This window comes from Thamnophis sirtalis, unplaced genomic scaffold, assembly GCF_051295495.1.
Source record: "Thamnophis sirtalis isolate CommonGarterSnake01/CBP01778 unplaced genomic scaffold, rThaSir2_p1.2 scaffold_1, whole genome shotgun sequence".
Taxonomy (NCBI): domain Eukaryota; kingdom Metazoa; phylum Chordata; class Lepidosauria; order Squamata; family Natricidae; genus Thamnophis; species Thamnophis sirtalis.
The window spans coordinates 90,720,474-90,741,315 of record NW_028261381.1 but is presented as its reverse complement, the minus strand read 5'-3'; the positions used below and the strand labels follow the sequence as shown (position 1 = coordinate 90,741,315).

The window sequence follows — 20,842 nt, the reverse complement described above, 5'->3', positions numbered from 1 at the left end:
AAATACCAGACTGCTGTGAAATAAAATGGTTCATTTACCATTACTACCACATACATTTCCTGTTAAATAGCCTAGTGGGATATGTAGGAAAGCGTGTAGGATCCAATCTGCTCTTTGCTCTTGGTAAATTGAAATTGCCAGACACTTTGTGGGCTTTTAATTTAAGCAGTCCCTCCTATGATGGTGACTCCATAGTCACAGTATTTCTGATACCATTGCTAAATCTCAGATACTGTATTAATCAGAAAAAAAAATGTCATGATAGAAGCTTGTCCCAAAGATGCTTTCCAAAAGCCCTTAGAGTTTCTTAGGTTTTTTTTTCCCCTTGAAAATGTTTCACTTCTCATCCATGAAGCTTATTCAGTTCTTCTTGGATAAGAAGCAAAACGTTTTGAAGGGGGAAAAAAACCTAAGAAGATATAATTGCCTTTTGAAAAAAAATCTTTGGAACAACCATAACTTAGATGATCAAGAATCTCTATGATATAAGCCTGTATTTGGGCTGCAAAAATCTGGATTATTCACTGCATCACAGTAACAATTAAAGGTCTTTTGCTTTCCTGTTATAATTACCTTTCTGTAATCTCAATTCCTCCTATTGAATTTGTTCAAGTGTTGAAGAAAATAACAGCTGTAATTTCTCTTATACATCTGAGATATTTGTTCATTTTCCAACATTGCAAGACTTATTTTGCAGGATTTTCTTTTAATATATCAGTAACAGCAGACTGCTACACCTTAAACCATAATGCTTAAGAAAGTATGTCCCTAAACCATCGGCCTGACCACTCTTGAAAAAGAACAGTGGTTTGATGGATATGATAACCTCTTTCTTTTTCCTAAGGAAAGAATAAAGAATTGCCCATGATCAGGAGGAGCAACAACAGAACTGCTAGTTTTGTCCATGGTTTCTGTTCATAGCAATCTGGGCTTTATTTGTAACTAGCTAATAACCTGGCATTGCTCGGGTATTTATTTATAGGGGGGAAATGTCCAGACCAAATGTAACTTCTAATGTTGGATTTTCCCTCTTACCAGAGGGAGTCCCCTTGTGAAATACTGTGAAGCCATTACCATGGCAACTACACTGCGCTGTACAGTAGAAGCAATTTTACTACAGTACAGTAGAAGCCATTTTAAGGCACAACAGGCTGTATCTTAACAAAACACACACCCTGAGGGGTGTTAGGGGTGTCTTACCCCCATGGTATTTTTTTCCAGAGATTAAGTTATCTGTGTACCAAGTTTGGTTGAAATTGCTCGAAGCCTTCCAGAGTTATGCTGGAATACACACACACACACACACACACACACACACACACACACACACACACACACAAATATATGCTTAAATCAACTAAGCAGGTGCACTGATTTGCATTATTTTAGTTGCAGAATTTGCCTTTGGAAAAAGTTTTTCTTGCATAGTCTGTTGCAGTCATCAAATGACTGAGTTATTTGAAGGAACCCGGAAGCATGTTCTAATGTGTACGCTTGTACTTTTTAATTTGTTAGCCTCTTGTATGTCTGCTTTATTATGATTTATGAACAAGCAACCAATACTAAATAATGTGTGTGCATGTAAGGGTGAAACTGAACAAGCATATGTGTCAGAGCCTATGGTTGAAAATATAATCCTTAAAACATTAAAATTAGTTTCCATATATTTGCATAACCTTTTAATAGCCATTTTTTTCATTACGTATGTACTTTTGATGAATACTGTTCTGATCTCCATATATATTGAACCTTCAGCTCCTACAAGGTTTCTGAGAGCTTACCAGCACTCCATGTCAAAGATGACAAGCAAATTCCTCTCTACCATTCCAGGAAGTTCTGATTTAGGACTCAAGTTGAAGTTTCAGTAGTCAAAAAATGTACGTCAAATGCAAATGCCAAATATACAAAGATCAGACTTGCTAGCACACCAAACAACCCACACATAAGAACACAGTGCTGTACTTCTTCATAGCCAGGAAAATGAGTCATTGACTACCCATGAACCTTTAGGTATCTAAGATATTATGAACAAGACAGCAGAGATTTATCCTAATGAAGAATCTAAAAATTAGTATTAAATAGGATCCCAATTATTTTCATATGGTTTCCTTTCTATTAGATCACAACAGCTATGGTTAAATGCCTATCTATACCAGTGCATGGAAGAGGTACTGTATTTTTCGGAGTATAAGATGCACCAAGGTTTTGAAGAGGCATTTTTTTTTAAAAGTAGGTAGGTAGATAGAGGGATAGATAAGGAGAGAAAGAGAGATAAATACAGTAGGTAGGTAGGGAGAGAGAGAGAGAGTAGTTAGGTAGGTAGATAAAGGGATAGAGAGAGAGAGAGAGAGAGAAATAGAGAGTGTGTGTTGGTAGATAGATAGGTAGAGGGATAGAGAGAGAGGGAAATACAGTAGGTAAGGAGGGAGAGAGAGTGTAGGTAGGTAGAAAGATAGAGAAATACAGTAGGTAGATAGGGAGAGAGAGTATGTATGTATGTATGTATGTATGTATGTATGTAGGTAGGTAGGTAGGTAGGTAGGTAGGTAGAGGGTGAAGGTATGCTGGGCTTGTTGTATTCGGGTCTTTTCCCGTGTAAGATTGAAACTGTCTTGGCAACGTTTCAGCGAGGTCTCACTCACCATCTTCAGGCTGGGTTTTGGGCTTAAAATGTATATTTGTACACACACAAATATAAATACAGTAGGTAGGTGTTTCTGCTGGCACAGCACTTGATCAATGTAATTCTCATCAATCAGTTAAAGAGCTTCCCAAAAGAAAAAAAAGAATCTTTTTGCACTCTGTAAACCTCCCCAAAACGCCCCATTTTTTGCGAAAACGGCTCCCTTTTTAAAAAAAGGTATGAATAGCTTTGGGGGGGGGGGGCTTGCAGAGTGCTCCGGAGAGGGGGCAAAAACAAACAAAAAACAGCCCATTTTTCATCAAAAAATTGTATGCATAGCCTTATGGAGATTTATAGAGTGCTGCCGTTTTTCGTTCATTTCTTTCCTCCCCAGCCCCCAGGAGCTCTATGAAAGCCTCCATAAAGCTATGCACAGCCATTTTGGTAAAGGGGGCAGGGCTTCAGGAGGCAAAAACCCACTGTTTTCGATGTATAAGATTCACCCTGATTTTCAGCCTTTTTTTGAAGAAAAAAGATGCGTCTTATACTCCGAAAAATACGGTAACTTGTACTTGATATCTAAACAAATCAATTATCTTTTTATTCCATAATATGTTTATAAAATTTTAAAAAAAGCATTTTGAGATGAATACTTTAATAGAAGGCAAAGGCTAATGGATTGTGATTGATAATGGCAGAAATACTTGGGAAAAATAAAGGACTAGGAAACAAGGAATTATTTCATTGTACATATGGGCTGAAAACATGCTATTCAGCCTCAGCTCTTGATCTCACCTGATTACAATCTCTGTGTAGTGTGATTTATATGTGAAATACATAGCTGCACAAACAGTACATTTTTGTCATCCTTCCTGTATATTTATCATATTCTAATCAGCCAGATGGGGATCAGATTGACTCTGCATAACTTTGTCACATATAATTACAACTGGAAAGACGATTCTCCTGCATTGGGGACTGTGAGAAAATGGGTTGGTGGGGACACTAAAAACCTTAACTGTAAGTTTATAAATTCCATAGAACTTCAGATATATTAAATGGACTAGTTTAGTTGTTAAAGTTAGTGTGATAAATCATGTTTTTGAAAGCTTGTTGGCAGTGGCCAGATTGTTTTGTTGCTTCTTTCTGTAGACTCTGTATCTTCATGCTCAGATACTGATATTCACTATTACCTGCATTTAGGATTTGGTTAGCAATAGTTGAATTTAAAGAACTGCTTATTGTGTATAATTTCTAGCAACTATCAGTCTAGTGGGAGGGTTAGAATGTTGGATTGGGAAGATGCAGATTCAGTTCTCTCTCACAAAGGTTGCTGCTATGAAGGCAGCATGAGGGGAGACTGTACCTATGGCACATGAACATTGAAAAGCAAAGGAAAGATCTAAGTGCAATGTCATGAAATACATACCGTATTTTTCAGTCTATAAGACGCAACTAGATTTAGAGGAGGAAAAAAAATTGGCCTCTGCTTGTCCTGGAAACTAACTCTAAGATACTTTACTTAATCATTCAATGGACAACAGATTGCAAAATCATCTGCTTGTAACTGCTTCTTTGAATACTTGTAAGCTCATGCTTGTGATAACATATCACAAGCTAAATTACTTAACTATGTTATCAGTTGTTAGTTTTTTTTATTGCCTTCCATTTTCCAAGATTCAGTCTTCTCCAAAGTTCTTGCTTATGTATTATATATTCATGTATCCACAAGGTATGAGCTTCATTTTATTTTTAGTGGATCTTAACTTACAATAGCAATAGCACTTAGACTTATATACTGCTTTACAGTACTTTATAACCCTAAGTGGTTTAGAGTCAACATATTGCCCCCAATAATCTGGGTCCTCAATTTACCGACCTCGGAAGAATCCAAAACAATCAGTCAATGTGATACAAATACACATTTGTTTGATACAAATCTGCCTTCATCAGTTGAGTAGATGCTCTTCTGATTATGCAACCATTTACAAATATTTAATATTAACTAGGAAAGAGGCCATTTTCTGTTATGGCATTTTCTGTGGAAACCTTCTGAGAAAAGCACACCCCAATTTTATTACAAGCTAAGAACATAAAACACTCATTGCCACTTGACACTTCATTATTGCAGTCTTATACTGTTCACCGTCTGTGGATAGGTGAAGTTAGATGGTTTCTAAATATATTTTATTTTAGAGCTCATTGAAGGCATTATAATTTTCTATGTTGCAAAATCTGGAAAGCAGGATTTTAAACAAAAGCATATTAGAGCAGGGACAAGTTTTCCTGCCCTATGACTGTTGTCTTTACTACTTTGGCCCTCTTCCATTTATAGGTATTCCCTGCCCACAATCACTATTCTTCAATCTGTACACGCTTCGGGGGAGATTTAGGAGCTGAAAATTCAGGATTGTAAGTCACACAAAGAATAGCAACAATGGCGATAGAGGGAAGAGAAGCTAGCCAATTTACCCTAATTTCTCTTCTTTCTTTGCAGATGTCTGATGAGACTTTCTTTCTTTGAAACAGTAGTTGTTGACATTGAAATAAATGTCTTATTAAAAACATGTTTCCACACCAGCACATATCCAGAATGTGTTTGTGAATAATCAGTGAAATACAACAATAAAAATATTCAGCCTTTCACAAAAATCTATACAACTTGTTCTTTGTTTTAAACCTTAACATTAATTTTGTTTATCATACAGAATTATCAGAAACATGTTTGATAGCTGATGCTCTTCCAGATGAGGCTTTTGTGCCAACTTAGCACATTTTTCCTCAAAGGTATCAGACTTAATCTATGCTTTGTCTATGGATTTTCCAAAGATTATTAAACCATATTTGATGATTTGATCAAAATGCTGAGTTATGTACATTATGTGCTACTGCACTGGACAAGGTTCATAACAGGCAATTACTGATGAAATCTGAGAAACTGAACAAGCCAGGGAAGACAACATTTCAGGGCCGGTAGATAGATTTAGTATTTTGAGAGCAAGACATAAGAACTCTCAGTGTTTACCAGCTATGTGAGGAGCCAAATGATGGACATGACCAAGAATATTGATGGCATCAATTGCTGCTCCTGGAAGAAAACCTCGCAGCTATTTTCTTCTCTGTGTTACTTACAAAAATAGTTTTAACAAACTAAACCAGTCAATGCAAATTCACATTTGTTCAAGTTGTATAATTGAAACACTTCTCTTTCAATGAGCTATCTTGAAATAATATTCCAGACTTTCCAATTTAGCATTATTCCCCAAAACACATGCTTAAAAAACAATCCTAACATGACTGTCATATTTTAATTTATATTTAATGCATATATTATTATATTAATATTAATTTAAGAGCCGTGGTGGTGCAGTGGTTAGAGTGCAGTACTTCAGGTTACTTCTGCTGCCTGCCCACTGCCTGTAATTTAGCAGTTCAAATCTCACCAGGGTCAAGGTTGACTCAGCCTTTCATCCTTCCGAGGTGAGTAAAATGAGGACCCAGATTGTTGGGGACAATATGCTGACTTTTTACACCGCTTTGAGAGGGCTGTTAAAGCACTATGAAGTGGTATATAAATCAAATGTGCTATTGCTATATTTCTCGGTTAATATTCTAAATAACTTGTTATTCAATGCCCCTCTCGCCCCTTTACTCTAGTTTCATAATTTCCTTTTATTGCCCTTGCTTTCATTCTACCCAAAATCTTCAATGTTTATTACTGCAATGGCATATTGTTGAATTGTTCAGCACAGTGAGGAATTGCTAAGGAGACAAAAGCATCTGGATTAAGCTTGGATGCTTCTCGGTGGAAAGGAAGAAGTTGGCTTTGGCCAAATTCAGTTAATGGAAATTTAATACTTTTGTCTATAACAGGGAGAATATAATCCATGGGGATAATTTTATATGTTTATATTGAATAAAAATTAAAAGGCATTGATTTTAAGAGCAGAAAAATGTAAAAAGCTACAGATACAATTTTGATTGAAAATTTTATTCACAATAATTAGCCTACAACACACACACACCCCAAAACACATTATAAGAAATGTACCGTAAATATACAAAGATGTATTTTAACATTTCAGTTGTTCGGGAAGTTAAGTAAAACATTTAAAACTAAACATTAGTTAATACCTTCCTTAAATAAATACTTTTTGGAATGTATTCCCCAAATAGGCAGAATATTAACAAAAATGAAGAACAAGACTCATGACTTCTGTTTGCATCAAATTGTTAATGTTACAATTAAAATAGATATTGAATAGTATTTTTTTAAGTTGGAAAAAATATTCAATAAGTCCAGAAGAGTTTATTAAAAGTACCTAAAGACATGGAATCAATTGGCACGACCCATTCTGAAGACAACTTATAGTTTTACATACAAGGAGATTTCTCTAGCAATTTTGATCTCTAGAAGTTTTGGACTAAAACTCCCATGATCGAAGACAAAATTGAATGTGGGGAATGATAGTCCAGTACATATGAAAACTTTCAGTTTGGAAACATTTGTGGTATGGAATGTAAAAGAAAACACATCCTGTAATTTACACAGCATGTTAAGAAAAAATGATACAAAATTGCATTCAGACAACCAAAGATATTGAACAATATTGTCCTGTTCAATCCTTAAGTCTGATGAGGGTTCTAATTACATAATAAACTAGAGGCCAGATATGGGCATTAAAAGCATTTGCAAATTTAATTTCCAAAGTCACCACATATGGGGAAAGTGGCAGAGGAATTGTTAGTTTTACACTTTTTGCTAAGAAATCAAAATTATACAAAGGTTTATTTTTACTTCAGAATTACTGTTCATGCTTCTTTTGATCGGCCCACTTTTGTGCGTACTGATGCATTTTCCTTCAAATTAGTTTTGAGAAGTTTTCTAAGCCCATCATTACGTTTCCAGGTTCTTGTTCTGACTCCTAGGGAACAAAAGAATAAATCATGTTAAAGAGAGGGAAGAAAACAAAACAAAACAAAACACCAGGAGCCATATTACTAAAACAAAAATTCAATTGTATTAATTTCCTGAATGTTAAAACATCTTTATATAGCCTGATGCTCCCCAGCTGTGCTGAAGGACAACTAACTGGATGGCTGGAGATGATGCATTTTATCTGAATACATATGGAGGGTATTAAATTACTGAAAGCTATAACTTTTAAGCTATAAAATAGGACAGAAGCACGGCAAACCTGAATTTCACAAAGTAATAATGGGAAAGTGATGTCCAGAAGAGCTGACAAGCTATTAAATACACATTAAATGTTATATATGCATAAAATGCATGCAGTGTATTTAAAATGCATAAAATGTATGAACAGTGTTCAGAGTGATATAAAAAATTACAAAGTATTTCCAGGTAGTCCTCAGCTTACGATCACAACTGAGCCTAAGATTTTTGTTGCAAATCAAGACAGTTGTTAAATGAGTTTCTCCTCCCACTTTATGGCCCTCTATGCCAAGGTGTTCAGGGAATTAATAGAGTTGTTAAGTTAGTAGCATGGTTACTAAAGCTAATCTGGCTTCCTCACTGACTTTGCTTGTCAGTAAATTGCAAAAGTTGATCACATGACCCCAGGACTCTGCTACTGTCACAAATATGACAGTTGCCAAGTGCTCAAATTTGATCATGTGATTATGGATAATATTCATATGTACTGCAATATTCATAAGTGTGAAAAACAGTTGTAAGTCACTTCTTTTAAGTGTTGTTGTAACTCTATGATCTTCTACACATTGGACCTGAGATGGGTGATGCCTAGAGGATACCTTTTCAGTTGTGCTTCTGTTTACTATATTTCAATTTTTTACTTTTAACTAGGAATCTCACCATTTAAGTGAGTTTTGTCATCAGTGAAAGCTTTTTAAAACTATTTAAAGAGCTGTGATAGCACAGTGGTTAGAATGCAGTACTGCAGGCTACTTCTGCAAACTGCCTGCAATTTGGCAAATTGAATCTCACCAGGCTCAAGGTTGAATCAGCCTTGCAAGGTGAGTAAAATGAGGACCCCAATTGTTGAGGGCAATATGCTGACATTTGTAAACCACTTAAGAGTGGGCTATAAAAAGTACTGTGAAGCGGTATATAAATCTAAGTGCTATTGCTATTTGCTGTGGAATAAATTGATTCCTGTATCAGTAAAAGTAAAGTTTCCCCTCGCACATATGTGCTAGTCTTTCCCAACTTTAGGGGCGGTGCTCATCTCCATTTCAAAGCCGAAGACCCAGCGCTGTCCAAAGATTTCTCCATGGTCATGTGCCCGGCATGACTAAATGCCAAAGGAGCACAGAACACTGTTACTTTCCCACCAAAGGTGGTGCCTATTTTTCTACTAGCACTTTTACATACTTTCGAACTGCTAGGTTGGCAGAAACTGGGACAAGTAAGTAGGAAGTTAGTACCCACCCTTCTCCTAGAAAAATGAAACATTCTATGAAATATTAAAAAGGCAGAACATTATATTTCCCGGGATGAGAAAAGGAGAAACATGTTTTTAAAGACAAAGCTTCCTGCAGCTCTTTGCCTTCCCCTTCAGCTCCAGAGTGATGGGATTAAGACATGGCCCTCAGGACATGATAGCATTAGTCCTTTATCCATTTCACCACATGTCACCTGGGAAGATTACATCATCCAGCAAGGCTCAACCAAGCCTGGGACTCAGGACAACCTACAGAGTTGCCCCTGCATGGCCCCATGGGAATCTGACAACCAATCAGAGTACAAGCTCAAATTCAAAAGCCCAGAGAGGGCATAAAACAAGGGAACTCTCAACACCTCTTCCCTTTTTCCCACAGGACCTCAAACCATGTGGTCCTGTCCACCATCAATAAACCTTTTTTCCAAGCAACTTCCATGAATCCACTGTCTTTTTCCCCACTTGGAACTGAACCCAGATGGACATTACTTCCAAGCTGTTCTAAAATATCTCCTAAAATAAAATTCTTAAAAAAAAAAAAAATGAAAAAAAAAATGAGGTTAGATATTTGAAATAATTGTCTCTGGGGATCTGAGAACTTCAATTAATGAAGATATTTTTATATGTGTAAAATGAATAAAAATATGTTGATGTATGGATATGTAATCAATAGTCTCAAAGCATCTTGTATTAAAGTAAAGGTAAAGGTTCCCCTCGCACATATGTGCTAGTCGTTCTCAAGAGGGCAGTGCTTATCTCCGTTTCAAAGCCGAAGACCCAGCGCTGTCCAAAGATGTCTCCGTGGTCATGTGGCCGGCATGACTAAACGCTGAAGGAGCACAGAACGCTGTTACCTTCCCACCAAAGGTGGTTCCTATTTTTCTACTTGCACTTTTACATACTTTCGAACTGCTAGGTTGGCAGAAGCTGGGACAAGTAACAGGAGCTCATTCCATTACAAGGCACTAAGGATCCGAACCGACGAATCACCGACCAAAACCAAAACAAACACGGTTTAGATTCTGAATTAAAACATTTTGACAACTGAGCATGCCAACTGTCTCTGGGTAAGGCTCATCTCTATTCAAAAATAGCCTATGCTGCAAAGTTTCATTCATATTATACTCTGCTCATGGTATATTTCAAAAAATGATTTCTTATTTTTTGATGGCTTCCTTTTTCTGCACTTATCCTTTTACACAGAGGGAATGCAAATGAAATATTTTGCTGAAAGGAATGACAAGTCTACTGAATATAAATGATATAAAATAACAAAATACAAATAGCAACTTGTGCAGAAGGATTATTTCCTGTGGTATATCATTACTGACTCTTACAGAGAAGAGGCACAAATACACATCCCAAAATATTGATGCTTCTTACAATTCAAAGCATATCTGGTGTGCTGTAACTTCTACATTAATCATTCAATTGCATGACTCTTGAACAATACAATTACAGGGTGTCCTTTGTTATCTAATATTTAGTACAAATAGCAACTTGAAGATAGCATTGTGTGGGGCTCTGATAACACTGTATTAAGCTTCTTTTAGCTTGGGGAAGACTACATGCAGCACTGTTATCAAAGGAATTCCACAGGGAAGGCAGTAATTCTGCCTGGAAGAATGACAGTTAATAGGACCAAATCTCCATTACTTTTATTTATATGCACTCCACCCCCCCACCCCCAGATGTGATTAATATTTTTAGAAGTGCAAGGATACTAACAATAAAAGAAGAAAGCTAGGAAAGGGCTTCATTTTTCTTCACATAATGGCCAACCAGATGCCCCTTGGAATTCCAGAAGCACACCAGATGCCCCTGTTGTTTCTTAGCAAATGCTATGTAGAGACACATATCTACATGATTAGTAGTCATTGATAATTCCTAGGGGTTGCAAAATCCCATTTTTATGTTAATATGAAGGCCAACACCACCTTCTTTTGAAAGTAAATCCCATGCCTGAATTATATGTAATGTGAAGAAGTAATTCCATTTATCTTTACTAAATATACGTAATTCTTCAATTTTTTGCCTTTAATTTCCCCTTACATGACGTGAACAGATATGTACCGTATTTTTCGGACTATAAGACGCACCGGAGTATAAGACACACCAAGATTTTGAAGAAGTAATTTTTTTAAAAAAACGTTTTTGCACTTTGCAAGCCTCCCAAACCCTCTGCATGCCTTATTTTGCATGCCATGTGAAAAATAGAGCATACAGAGAGTTTGAGAGGCCTGCAAAATGCTCCTGGGGGTTGGGGGGAAAAATGAGACAAAAAAACCAGCCCATTTTTCACAAAAACAAGTCCATTTTTTGCAAAAAAACCAGGGCATGCATAGGCTTTGGGAGACTTTGTAGTACTCCTGGGGGTTGGGGAAAAAATGAGAAAAACCTGCCTGTTTTTCACTCGTTTTTGCCTCCGCAGCAGCATTCGCAGGCCTCCCAAACCCTCTGCACATCCATTTTTGCGAAGGGGGCGGGGTTTCAGGAGGCCAAAAATGCTATATTCAGTGTATAAGATGCATCCAGATTTTCACTCTCTTTTTTGGGGGGGAAAGGTACGTCTTATATTCTGAAAAATACAGTATGTTGCAACCATTTCCAATATATATTTGGGCAAAGTTTAAGAGAACTACAATTTTATTTCAACCTGTATCTTAGTATGGGTTTGTTGACATTTCTTCCTCCCTTAAGATCAACTATGAATCCTGTTGATGCTTTTATTGGGATATCTAAAGGCAGTGGTTCTTAAACTTTTCTTCACCATGGACCCTCTTTAAATACTTTTGAGAACCACTGTTTTAAGAAATTACGCAGGAGTCTATTTCTCCCCAGTTGTTTCTACCCATCCAATACAATCTGACAGGATGAGCATGTTTCAGGTTTTATCAGCCAAGGAATAATGACTGGCAGAGTCTAGAAAGTTAACCTTTTCTACCACAGCAGCTTCCATCTGGAATATTCTACCTCTAGAGATTGGGTTGGTGTTGACACATTGGCCTAAAGAACTTGCTATTTGCCAAGCCACAAGGAAAAGCTCCTGTCTCCTGGTTGCACTAATAACTTGTATTTTTTGTTGGCTGCTGTGTTTTAATGTTTTTAAATCATACTTTACCTTTTTTTAAATATTGTTTGCCACCCAAAGTGGCTTATTCAGATATGATCTATATAAATCAATCAAATAAACAAATGATAAACCTATAACAAGATTAACATACACTTCTATTTGTTTTAATATTTTTCTCCTTACTGAGGGCCTTTCAGTGAATAATAGCACTAAGACTTATACTTCTTTACTGCCATCTCTAAGCGACCCATCTCTTAGAGTCTCAGCATATTGCCCCCAACAATTTGGGTCTTCATTTTACTCACCTTGGAAGGATGGAAGACTGAGTCAACCTTAAGACTGGTGAGATTTGAACTGCCAAATTGCAGGTAGCTTGCTGTCAGCAGAAGTAGCCTGCAGTATGGGACTCTAACCACTGTGTCACCATGGCTCATAGGTATTTTTTTTTTGAAGAGACTAAACTATCAAAAAATGTGTGACTACATTATTATAGCAAAGGACTGCAGAAATGATAAACTAAATATGTCAATCTATAATTTTGGGCTTTCTATATAGCTGTATATGGCTTACATTTTGACATAATTATTGCACATTATAAATTTTACACTTACCAGAGGTTATAGGTACTCTTAGAGCTTTCTTACTTGATTCAACATCTCGTCTTAGGCGTTTGGCAATCACCTGATCGTGCTGATTTGTTAATCCACTGCTGGATGCAGAACTGGAGAAAAACATTTTTAAAAACATTTGTTTTTAAGCACAATATTGTTGAGTCAGAATTCTGCTTTGGTTCTTTAGAGTTCCTATAGTTTCCTTGTTGCTGGAACATGAAAGCTATGGGTACATGAATGTACTCTGGATTATCATAGCACTGCAATACAGTGCTATGATATATTCAAATGGATCATAAACACACATCCACTGGGTATATGGGGAAGATTGCACGCAGGGTTGGTTAAACTAGTATTGGCAACTTTAGATTGACTAGATTGGGGAAACTGGCTATTGCACAGGATTTTGTCTATGGAGATTCTCAGTCATAGTTGTCCCAAAGGTGATTTTACAAGAGGCAACTGGACTTTCTGTTTTTTGTTTGAAATTGTTTCTCATCTAAGTAGCTTCTTCAGATGAGTGGATGGTGGGGAATGGAAGGATTTATACAACATAGGAGAACAAACCCACCAGGACAAGATTCAGCAGTCCATCTGCATTTAAAAGACAAAGGCCACTCTTTTGAAGACAGCAAGGCCCACATTTTGGACGGAGGACCACTGGTTTGAAAGAGGGGTCAACGAGGCCATCTGTATAAAAACTGAACAGCCCTCTCTCAACAGAGGAGGAGTGATAAAGCATCATCTGTCTCCAGTCTACAACACAATCCTTTCAACAGTTCCAAGAAGGCTCCACATCCATTTGCACTACTCAGGTGACCCTGACAACACAGATAAACCTCCAGGTGGCCTCAACGATTCTCTAAAGGAACTCAAATGACCAGCTGTCTGCAAGGAGTATAAATCCTTCCATTCCTCACCATCCAGTCAGAGCTGAAGAAGCTTCTTGGATGAGAAGCAAAACATCTTAAAAGAAAAACCAGAAAGTCCAGTTGCCTCTTCAAAAAACACCTTTGGGATTGCACAGGATTATTTACAGTGTCCATGTATCCATCCACCTACCATTCCTGGGACAGAGAAGGATTATTTTAAATCCAGGGTTGTTTTTCTTTCATATAAACATATATTTCTCTCCATTTGGGGAGGGTTGAGGGAGGCTTTTAATTTTTTTTCTAAACATTCCAAACCTATCAGAAGTGTTTCTTTTTGTCTTCAGCTAAAAGCCAACAAGAAACTGTGAATTGCAAGTAAACCTTGCTTAACAAATGGCCTCTTTAGCATCCATCTGAAATTATGATGGTGCTGAAAAAGTAACTACACGGCCGGGCCTCATACTTACTAGGATTGCAATGTTCCTGCAATTGAGATTTGGGTGTTTCCCAATCAAAGGGCTTTTAGGGCCAATACAACATCTTATGGGTCATATGATTGCTATTTGTGCATCTGACAGCCAGCTTCCAATAAGCAGTCAGTGGAGAAGTTGATAATAAAATCACAAAACATTGATACATGATGCCTCAACAACAGAGGGTGACATGCTTAATGACCGTGGAAGTGAGCCCATAAGCTCATTGCGATCACATGATGTCCTGCTTAAGAACCAGGACTCTTAGTGGCGGACTTGGAAACACAAACAATATAGGCTACAGGAAAATATTTTGAATTCCTGAAAACAAAAAAAACCAAATAGTGTTGCATTTACTGCAAAGGATAGTTGCAGACTGCTTATTTTTTCTTCCTCTCCTAGAAACAGCAAAATAAGTATAATTTAATTTAATTTGGGGGAGTTTGTTTTCCTTTTCTAAACATTCATTCTAGTAGGCACACAAAGACCTGTGGCCAATATGGTAAAGTATTAATAACAACAAAAAACTGTGTCACAGCAAAATTTTGTAGATAATAATTTATGGAAAAAAACTAAAGCATGCATGCAAACGTTTTAGAAACTGTTAATTGCATCCCTTTGCTACATATGTTTGCCAAGGAATAATTATCACCCATTTCCATACCATTTGCTCCAAAATAAATGTGCACAGGAATGTGGACTTAGTTGCATTCAATTTTATTCTATGCGCTACCCAAATCAATACTAATTAACCTGTCAAATTTGTTTTAGACAGCACCAATTTATTAGACATCTTCAAAAATTACTGCAAAACCCTAGCAATGGGTTCAGGTAAAGGTGGGATGGCACTGCTAACAAAAGAAAGTGCCTTGGAACTCATACAGAAGTGTTCAATACAAAAAACTAACTCAATATTAACCATATAAAGCTTGTTGTATATACCTAGAATCCCTGAAGATTTAGAGAAAGGCAGTTTTTTTTAATGTTAAATAACAGAAACTAAAAAGATAATAAGGCAGCATATGTTGTATTTCATCCTATTTTTCCCACAACAGCATGTTTGCCAAGAAACAATGATTGATCCAAAGTTATCCAGTGAAAGTTCATTGTCTGGCACAATTTTGGTCATTCTGTAAATTAAGTCTAGCCACTGAATGACCAAAGCTGTTCCAGAGAAAATTTCTTCCATTGGATTAGCAATATTTCCACTCAATTTGTGATCCAATGGAAGATATTGGACACAATAAATACCAATTTCAGTACTAATTTAGCAAATTGACTTGAAGCATTACGTACCTTAATAAGGACCTTTTTCTTGAAGCAGCAGATGTCATTGCCATGTAAGATGGCTTTGCACACGCAGCATCTGGTTCTCTATTTAACAATGAAGGAAGGCCAAGCCTGCAATGAAGAACAATAATAGTCATCAACAAAAATCTTATTTTAAAAAACCCTACATTCTAAGGTCTTTTGTTTTCCAAAATAAAGTGGGTACACAAATGAAATGTACAGTATTGGCTTTAAATTTCAAAAATTTTGTTAGTTTTGTTAATACACACACACACACACACGTGTGTGTGTGTGTGTGTGTGTGTGTATGTATATATATAAATCATCAGAGGATTTCACAATATGTTCTCTGGGTAAGCCTTAACTTAGGGATGCAAGGAATAGACCTTTTCAAACATGGGCCAAGCATTTCTCAGACAACATTGTAAATATGACTTCCAAAGGCCACAAATGGAGTTCAAATGTCTTTGAATTGATGGAAGGTGGGGAAGTTCTTCCCCTCCCCCTCCCCAACACACATTTGCTACATTCAGGGCAGAAATAAAATTCACTGTATCAAGTTTTATTTATTTGCATGCTTCCATCACGGATTTGCCTTCTTAGATCTGCCTTGGAAATAGCCACTTTTAACATTAGGGCATCAACATAAGTGCCCCCCCCCAAAAAAAAAAGCTTTTACATAATCAGAATATGAATGTGCTCATAGTTCATGTTAGAATTTGGTATTGTTGAACAACTGATAAAATCCAGTCATTACTAATTTGAAATCAGTTGGTTTTGCTGCTGCTCTTCATCTTTCCTGTAGTTAGAGGAAAAGAGCCATGGTGCTTAGAATGCAGTATTACAGGCTAATGCTGCCGACTGCCAGCAGTTTGATTCTGGCCAGCTTAAGGTCGACTCAGCCTTCCATCCTTCTAAGGTTGGAAAAATGAGGATCCATATTGTTGGGAGCAATATACTGACTTTGTAAATTGCTTAGAGAGGGCTGTAAAGCACTATGAAGCGGTATTTAAGTCTATGGGCTATTGCTAGTTGCATGCTCAATGAAAGTATTTAAGTATTTAATAAAGTTATAGGCTGCCCAATCCCGAAGGACTCGAAAGGAGGAAGAAGTGAGCAACCTGTTTCATTCACTTTGCTCTCTTTACATAGCAAGGTAGGATATGCCAAAAGGAAATGCAAGTATGAACTCTAGAAGACTCTACTAAAAACAGTAAAGTAGAACCTGCAGCGCTATAAATTTTGAAATTTAGCCTTTTAAATAGGAGTTTCAGATATTTTAGCTCTCTTACCTGAATGTACTATTCATACATCAGAATTCTAATTGAGGTAAATCTAGTGTAAAACTAAAGGAAGGGATTTATAATTGCATATTAAAAAGAAAATGGGACAGAGATTGAAAAATACATTTTATATTTCATCTTCTACATAAAATACCTTTGTAAAACATTTCTGCTATTGGCTGCTTCTGACTTGCTTCTGGCTGCATCAGGACAGTTTATAGTGTCTGTGTTATTTTTACAAAGCATAGTTGAGTTCATGTGGCACTCTGGGGTGACATTATATGCAACATCTTTGGTGCTGCTCTGCTTTAATGGTTCCTGAATTTGTGCCATGTGACTCATTTCTTCAAGGGTTGCTTTATGCACAGTTCCTGTATAGAGAGTCTTTGATGGCTTCTTGCAGACCTCGGGTGTATATGTAATTGAGCAGAAGGCTTCGCTGAGAGATTCCACCACAGGGTTAGGACACGACTGGCTGGAATCTTGAAGACTCTGGATTGTCAGAGGAGATGCTATCAATTTTCGCCTTGTTCTTTTGTGCAGTGGCATTCCATATTGTGTCTCACGCTGAGCAGATGTCTTGACTTTCTCCACTGTAAGATTACGAGGCGTATCTAAATTCAAGACAAGCAAAGCCACTGAAATATTTCCCTAGATATTTCCAATTAAAACTTAAATAGCTGAGCAGTAAAAGCAGATATGATAGAACAGCCCTCACTCTTGTTTGAACGTATAACAGATATGTACTAATGACTGTTTAGCAAATATAGTCAATCTTCAATGTACATACATTTAGCGACCATTCAGTTATGATGGTCTGATGACAGCAGACAAGAAGCAACAGTTGTAAACTTATTCAAAGAGAAATCCAACCTAGAACGAAGGAGAAATGTCCTGACAGCAAGAACAATTTATCAGTGGAACGGTTTTCCTCTAGAAGTTGTGGGTGCTCCGTCACTGAAGGTTTTAAAAAGAGATTGGACAGTCATTTATCTGGAATGGAGTAGGCCAGTGATGGCGAACCTTTTAGAGACCGAGTGCCCAAACTGTAACCCAAAACCCACTTATTTATTGCAAAGTGTCAACATGACAATTTAACCTGAATACTGAGGTTTTACTATGTTAAAATAATGATTACATAATGAAATATTATATTTAGCAACAATAAAAAAGAAAAACTTTTGTAATATTGTTTCTCTTTCCCTTCCTCTCTCTCTGCCTCACTGTTTTTCTCTCTCTCTCCCCCTGGGGGGGGGGGAAACCCCAAAACTGGTGCTGGGAATCTGACGTCTGGAAGCTGACAAGCCCAGAAGCAGCACGCCAAAGCTCAGCTGGCTGGTGGGGAGGCAGGGCATCCCAACACAGGCAGCTCTGCAGGGAAAGCAACAGACCGGATGTCAGTTGCCTTTTTTTGCTGAGCCGATGCAGGATCACATTGCGGCTCTGCGTCATAATGGGCTTCAGGCGGAGGGGACCCTGTCTCCCCCACTAGGAAGTGCATGAGTAAAAAAGTTCATTCAATCAATTCCAACTTAGTGAGATCTTGGAATTGATCAATTGCATTTTTTTTAGTCTCACAAACTTTTGTTTCCCTGCAAACCATGATGGGAAACACAACAGAGAAATGCAATGGAGCTGGGCTAGGGTGATGGCGCCTGTGCCCTCAGCGAGGGCTCTGCGTGCCACCTCTGGCACACGTGCCATAGATTCGTCACCACGGGTATAGGATATCCTGCTTGAGCAGAGGGTTGGAAAACAACACTTCCAAGGACTCTTCTAACTCTGTTATACTGTATTTTTATTTATCTGGAATTTGAATCTGAAAATTGAGTATTGAGAGGAATCAGTGCAGATTTAAGAAACGCATCCTCTTTCCCCCCATAATTCAATATTTTCCCCAAATATCCTTGCCATTACAAAAAAAAAAGGCAGAATAATAGAACTGGCCTTGGGTGTAGTTATTCATGTAGAACTTCAATAATTGCTCAACACCAATATTTTATAAGGATCAAAACAAGTAAAAGTTATTAACATAACTAAGTGAAGTTTAGAACCTCAGTAAATACTATAATTATTATTATTAAAATACATAACATTTTAAATGTTATTTTAATTTAGCTAGACCATATTTCACAATGGTAATTCTCCAGCTACTGTAGGATTAATTTGAGGCAAGTTGTTTATGTCCACACCTTTTTCAGTGTTGACTTTCTATTAATTCTCTTGGGAAATTCCTATATATTCTAATACATGCTCACGCACAACCGGCACATTATTTTCCTGCAGTCATTTCACTTTCTCTCATTTCTTTTACTTTACTTTTCATCCATATCTAGGTATTTTTTTCTAAGACATGCTTTTGATCTCGTCTGTGCTCAGAAATTCTCATTGTATTCCACATGAATTCTTTCAGCCTAAACAATCAAAACAAGCTTACTTTTAAACTATTTTTAATGTTTAAACCACCAATTTCAAAACAAATATTTTTCAAAGCTCACCATTCATTATTGTGATTCATGTTTAAGTTTCTGAATGGCCCACACATTTTTTCTGCACTGTTATCTCATTATCACCTATCTATTCATCTCACCTATCAGAACCATTACCCCCCCCCCAGCCTTAATTATGTATTCATTTCCTAAAACAAATTTCTGGCTGTTATCAATATTCCCTTGAATTTAACATGGAACTAGCACCTATTTCTCACTTTAATATATGCAAACAACAACACAGATAATCTAGATAACAGCAGCTTTTTTTCCATTCGGATATATTTTAGATTTTTCATTCACAATTAATTCTGCATGTATATTCCTCCGTTGATGCAGCCTAGGACTGCATTGGCCTTTTTGGTAGCTGTAACACATTGCAGACACATATTTAAAGTGATTGCTCACTAGGATTCCTAGATCCCTCTCAGTTACTGTTGTTGAACCAGATATCATCTATTCTATTCTATACCTGTGCAGTTGGCTTTTCTTGCCTAAGTGCCAAATATTACTTTTCTCACCACTGATTTGCATTTTGTTGGTTAAGCGCCAGTGCTCAAGTCTGTCAAGATGATTCTAGATCTTGAGTCTATCTTTTAAATCCTCCCCCCAGCTTGTTATCATTTGTGAATTTGATTTGTTCCCCTTCTATCTCTTCATCTAAATTGTTTATAGAGATGTTGAAGAGTACCGGGCTTAAGATACAATCTTGGGATACCCTAGCTGTGTTGGAAAAAGTTGCACTTTCCCCTTAACAAATATGCAAAACAAATGACAAAGATCAGCTTTAAATTGATTTGCACATTCATAGTCCTTAACTCAAATTTCAATTCACTTATGGCTTCCTTCCTGTCTTTGAGCAAGTTACTTTCAAGGCTTCTTTCATACCTTCAGCATGGGAAAAAAATGTAGGCCTATTTTAGAGGGGATTTATATCTGTAATTGAGATAAAGTGGCCAAGCATATTTGCTTGTTTAAATAAGCACAATCAACACAAGCTATGAAAAAGGGTAACATTACCATACATCAAAAACATATCAGAAACAACCGATATATTATTACAACCACACAGCATTTTGGTGGTAAACAAACCAACTAAAGCTCTCTGAACCATATTAAGTAAACTAAAATGCCCTGTAGCTCAAGAAGAAAAAAGAAGAATCATCTACAACATACAGTGTAAAATGTATAACAGTCATGATATAGGACAGGCAAGCAGAAAACTAGCAGAAAATATCCATCAACACCATCAAACCATAGTTTCAATTAGGAAACTACAAGCATGCCAGACCAATCCAAATCCAAAAATGCTAGGGAATTCCTGGAAGCTTGGCATTTGGACAAATCAGTCATCAATGGACACGCAGAAATAAATTATATTTACAGGCCATTCAGACAACAAAAAAGCTATGAACAAAACAAAAAAGATCAAAACACATCCTCTCCAACAGACAACAGCTAGATAAAAGGATTACTACCAAACAATCGAGGAGAGAAAAAAGCTACACCCTCACCAACACTGCAAGAGAACAATACTGTATATAAACAGGGATAAAACACTAACTAGAATTGATAAATCTTACTTAATTGGCTATGAAATGTCTGCAACTAAAGAACCAAGCTCAATACCAAGGACTCTACAAAGGACTCTATTCTGTTTTTTATTTATTTAATCTATTTATTCAATCTCTACAGCTACCCCATTT

The 20,842-nt window shown here is 36.9% G+C and overlaps 1 protein-coding gene across 2 annotated transcripts in view; it reads right to left on the bottom strand.

Annotated features, from left to right (window-relative positions):
- Positions 1-6,598: 6,598 nt before the first annotated feature.
- Positions 6,599-20,842, bottom strand: part of KIF18A (kinesin family member 18A) — a 54,095-nt gene continuing 39,851 nt past the window's right edge. For both annotated transcript variants that reach the window (XM_087721257.1, XM_087721317.1), the window contains 4 exons: positions 16,802-17,261; positions 15,371-15,475; positions 12,730-12,839; positions 6,599-7,548 (listed from right to left, as the gene is read on the bottom strand). In XM_087721257.1, coding sequence (XP_087577383.1) covers positions 7,436-7,548; positions 12,730-12,839; positions 15,371-15,475; positions 16,802-17,261 — 788 coding nt within the window. In that variant the 3' untranslated portion in view covers positions 6,599-7,435. The remainder of the gene's footprint in view (positions 7,549-12,729; positions 12,840-15,370; positions 15,476-16,801; positions 17,262-20,842) is intronic.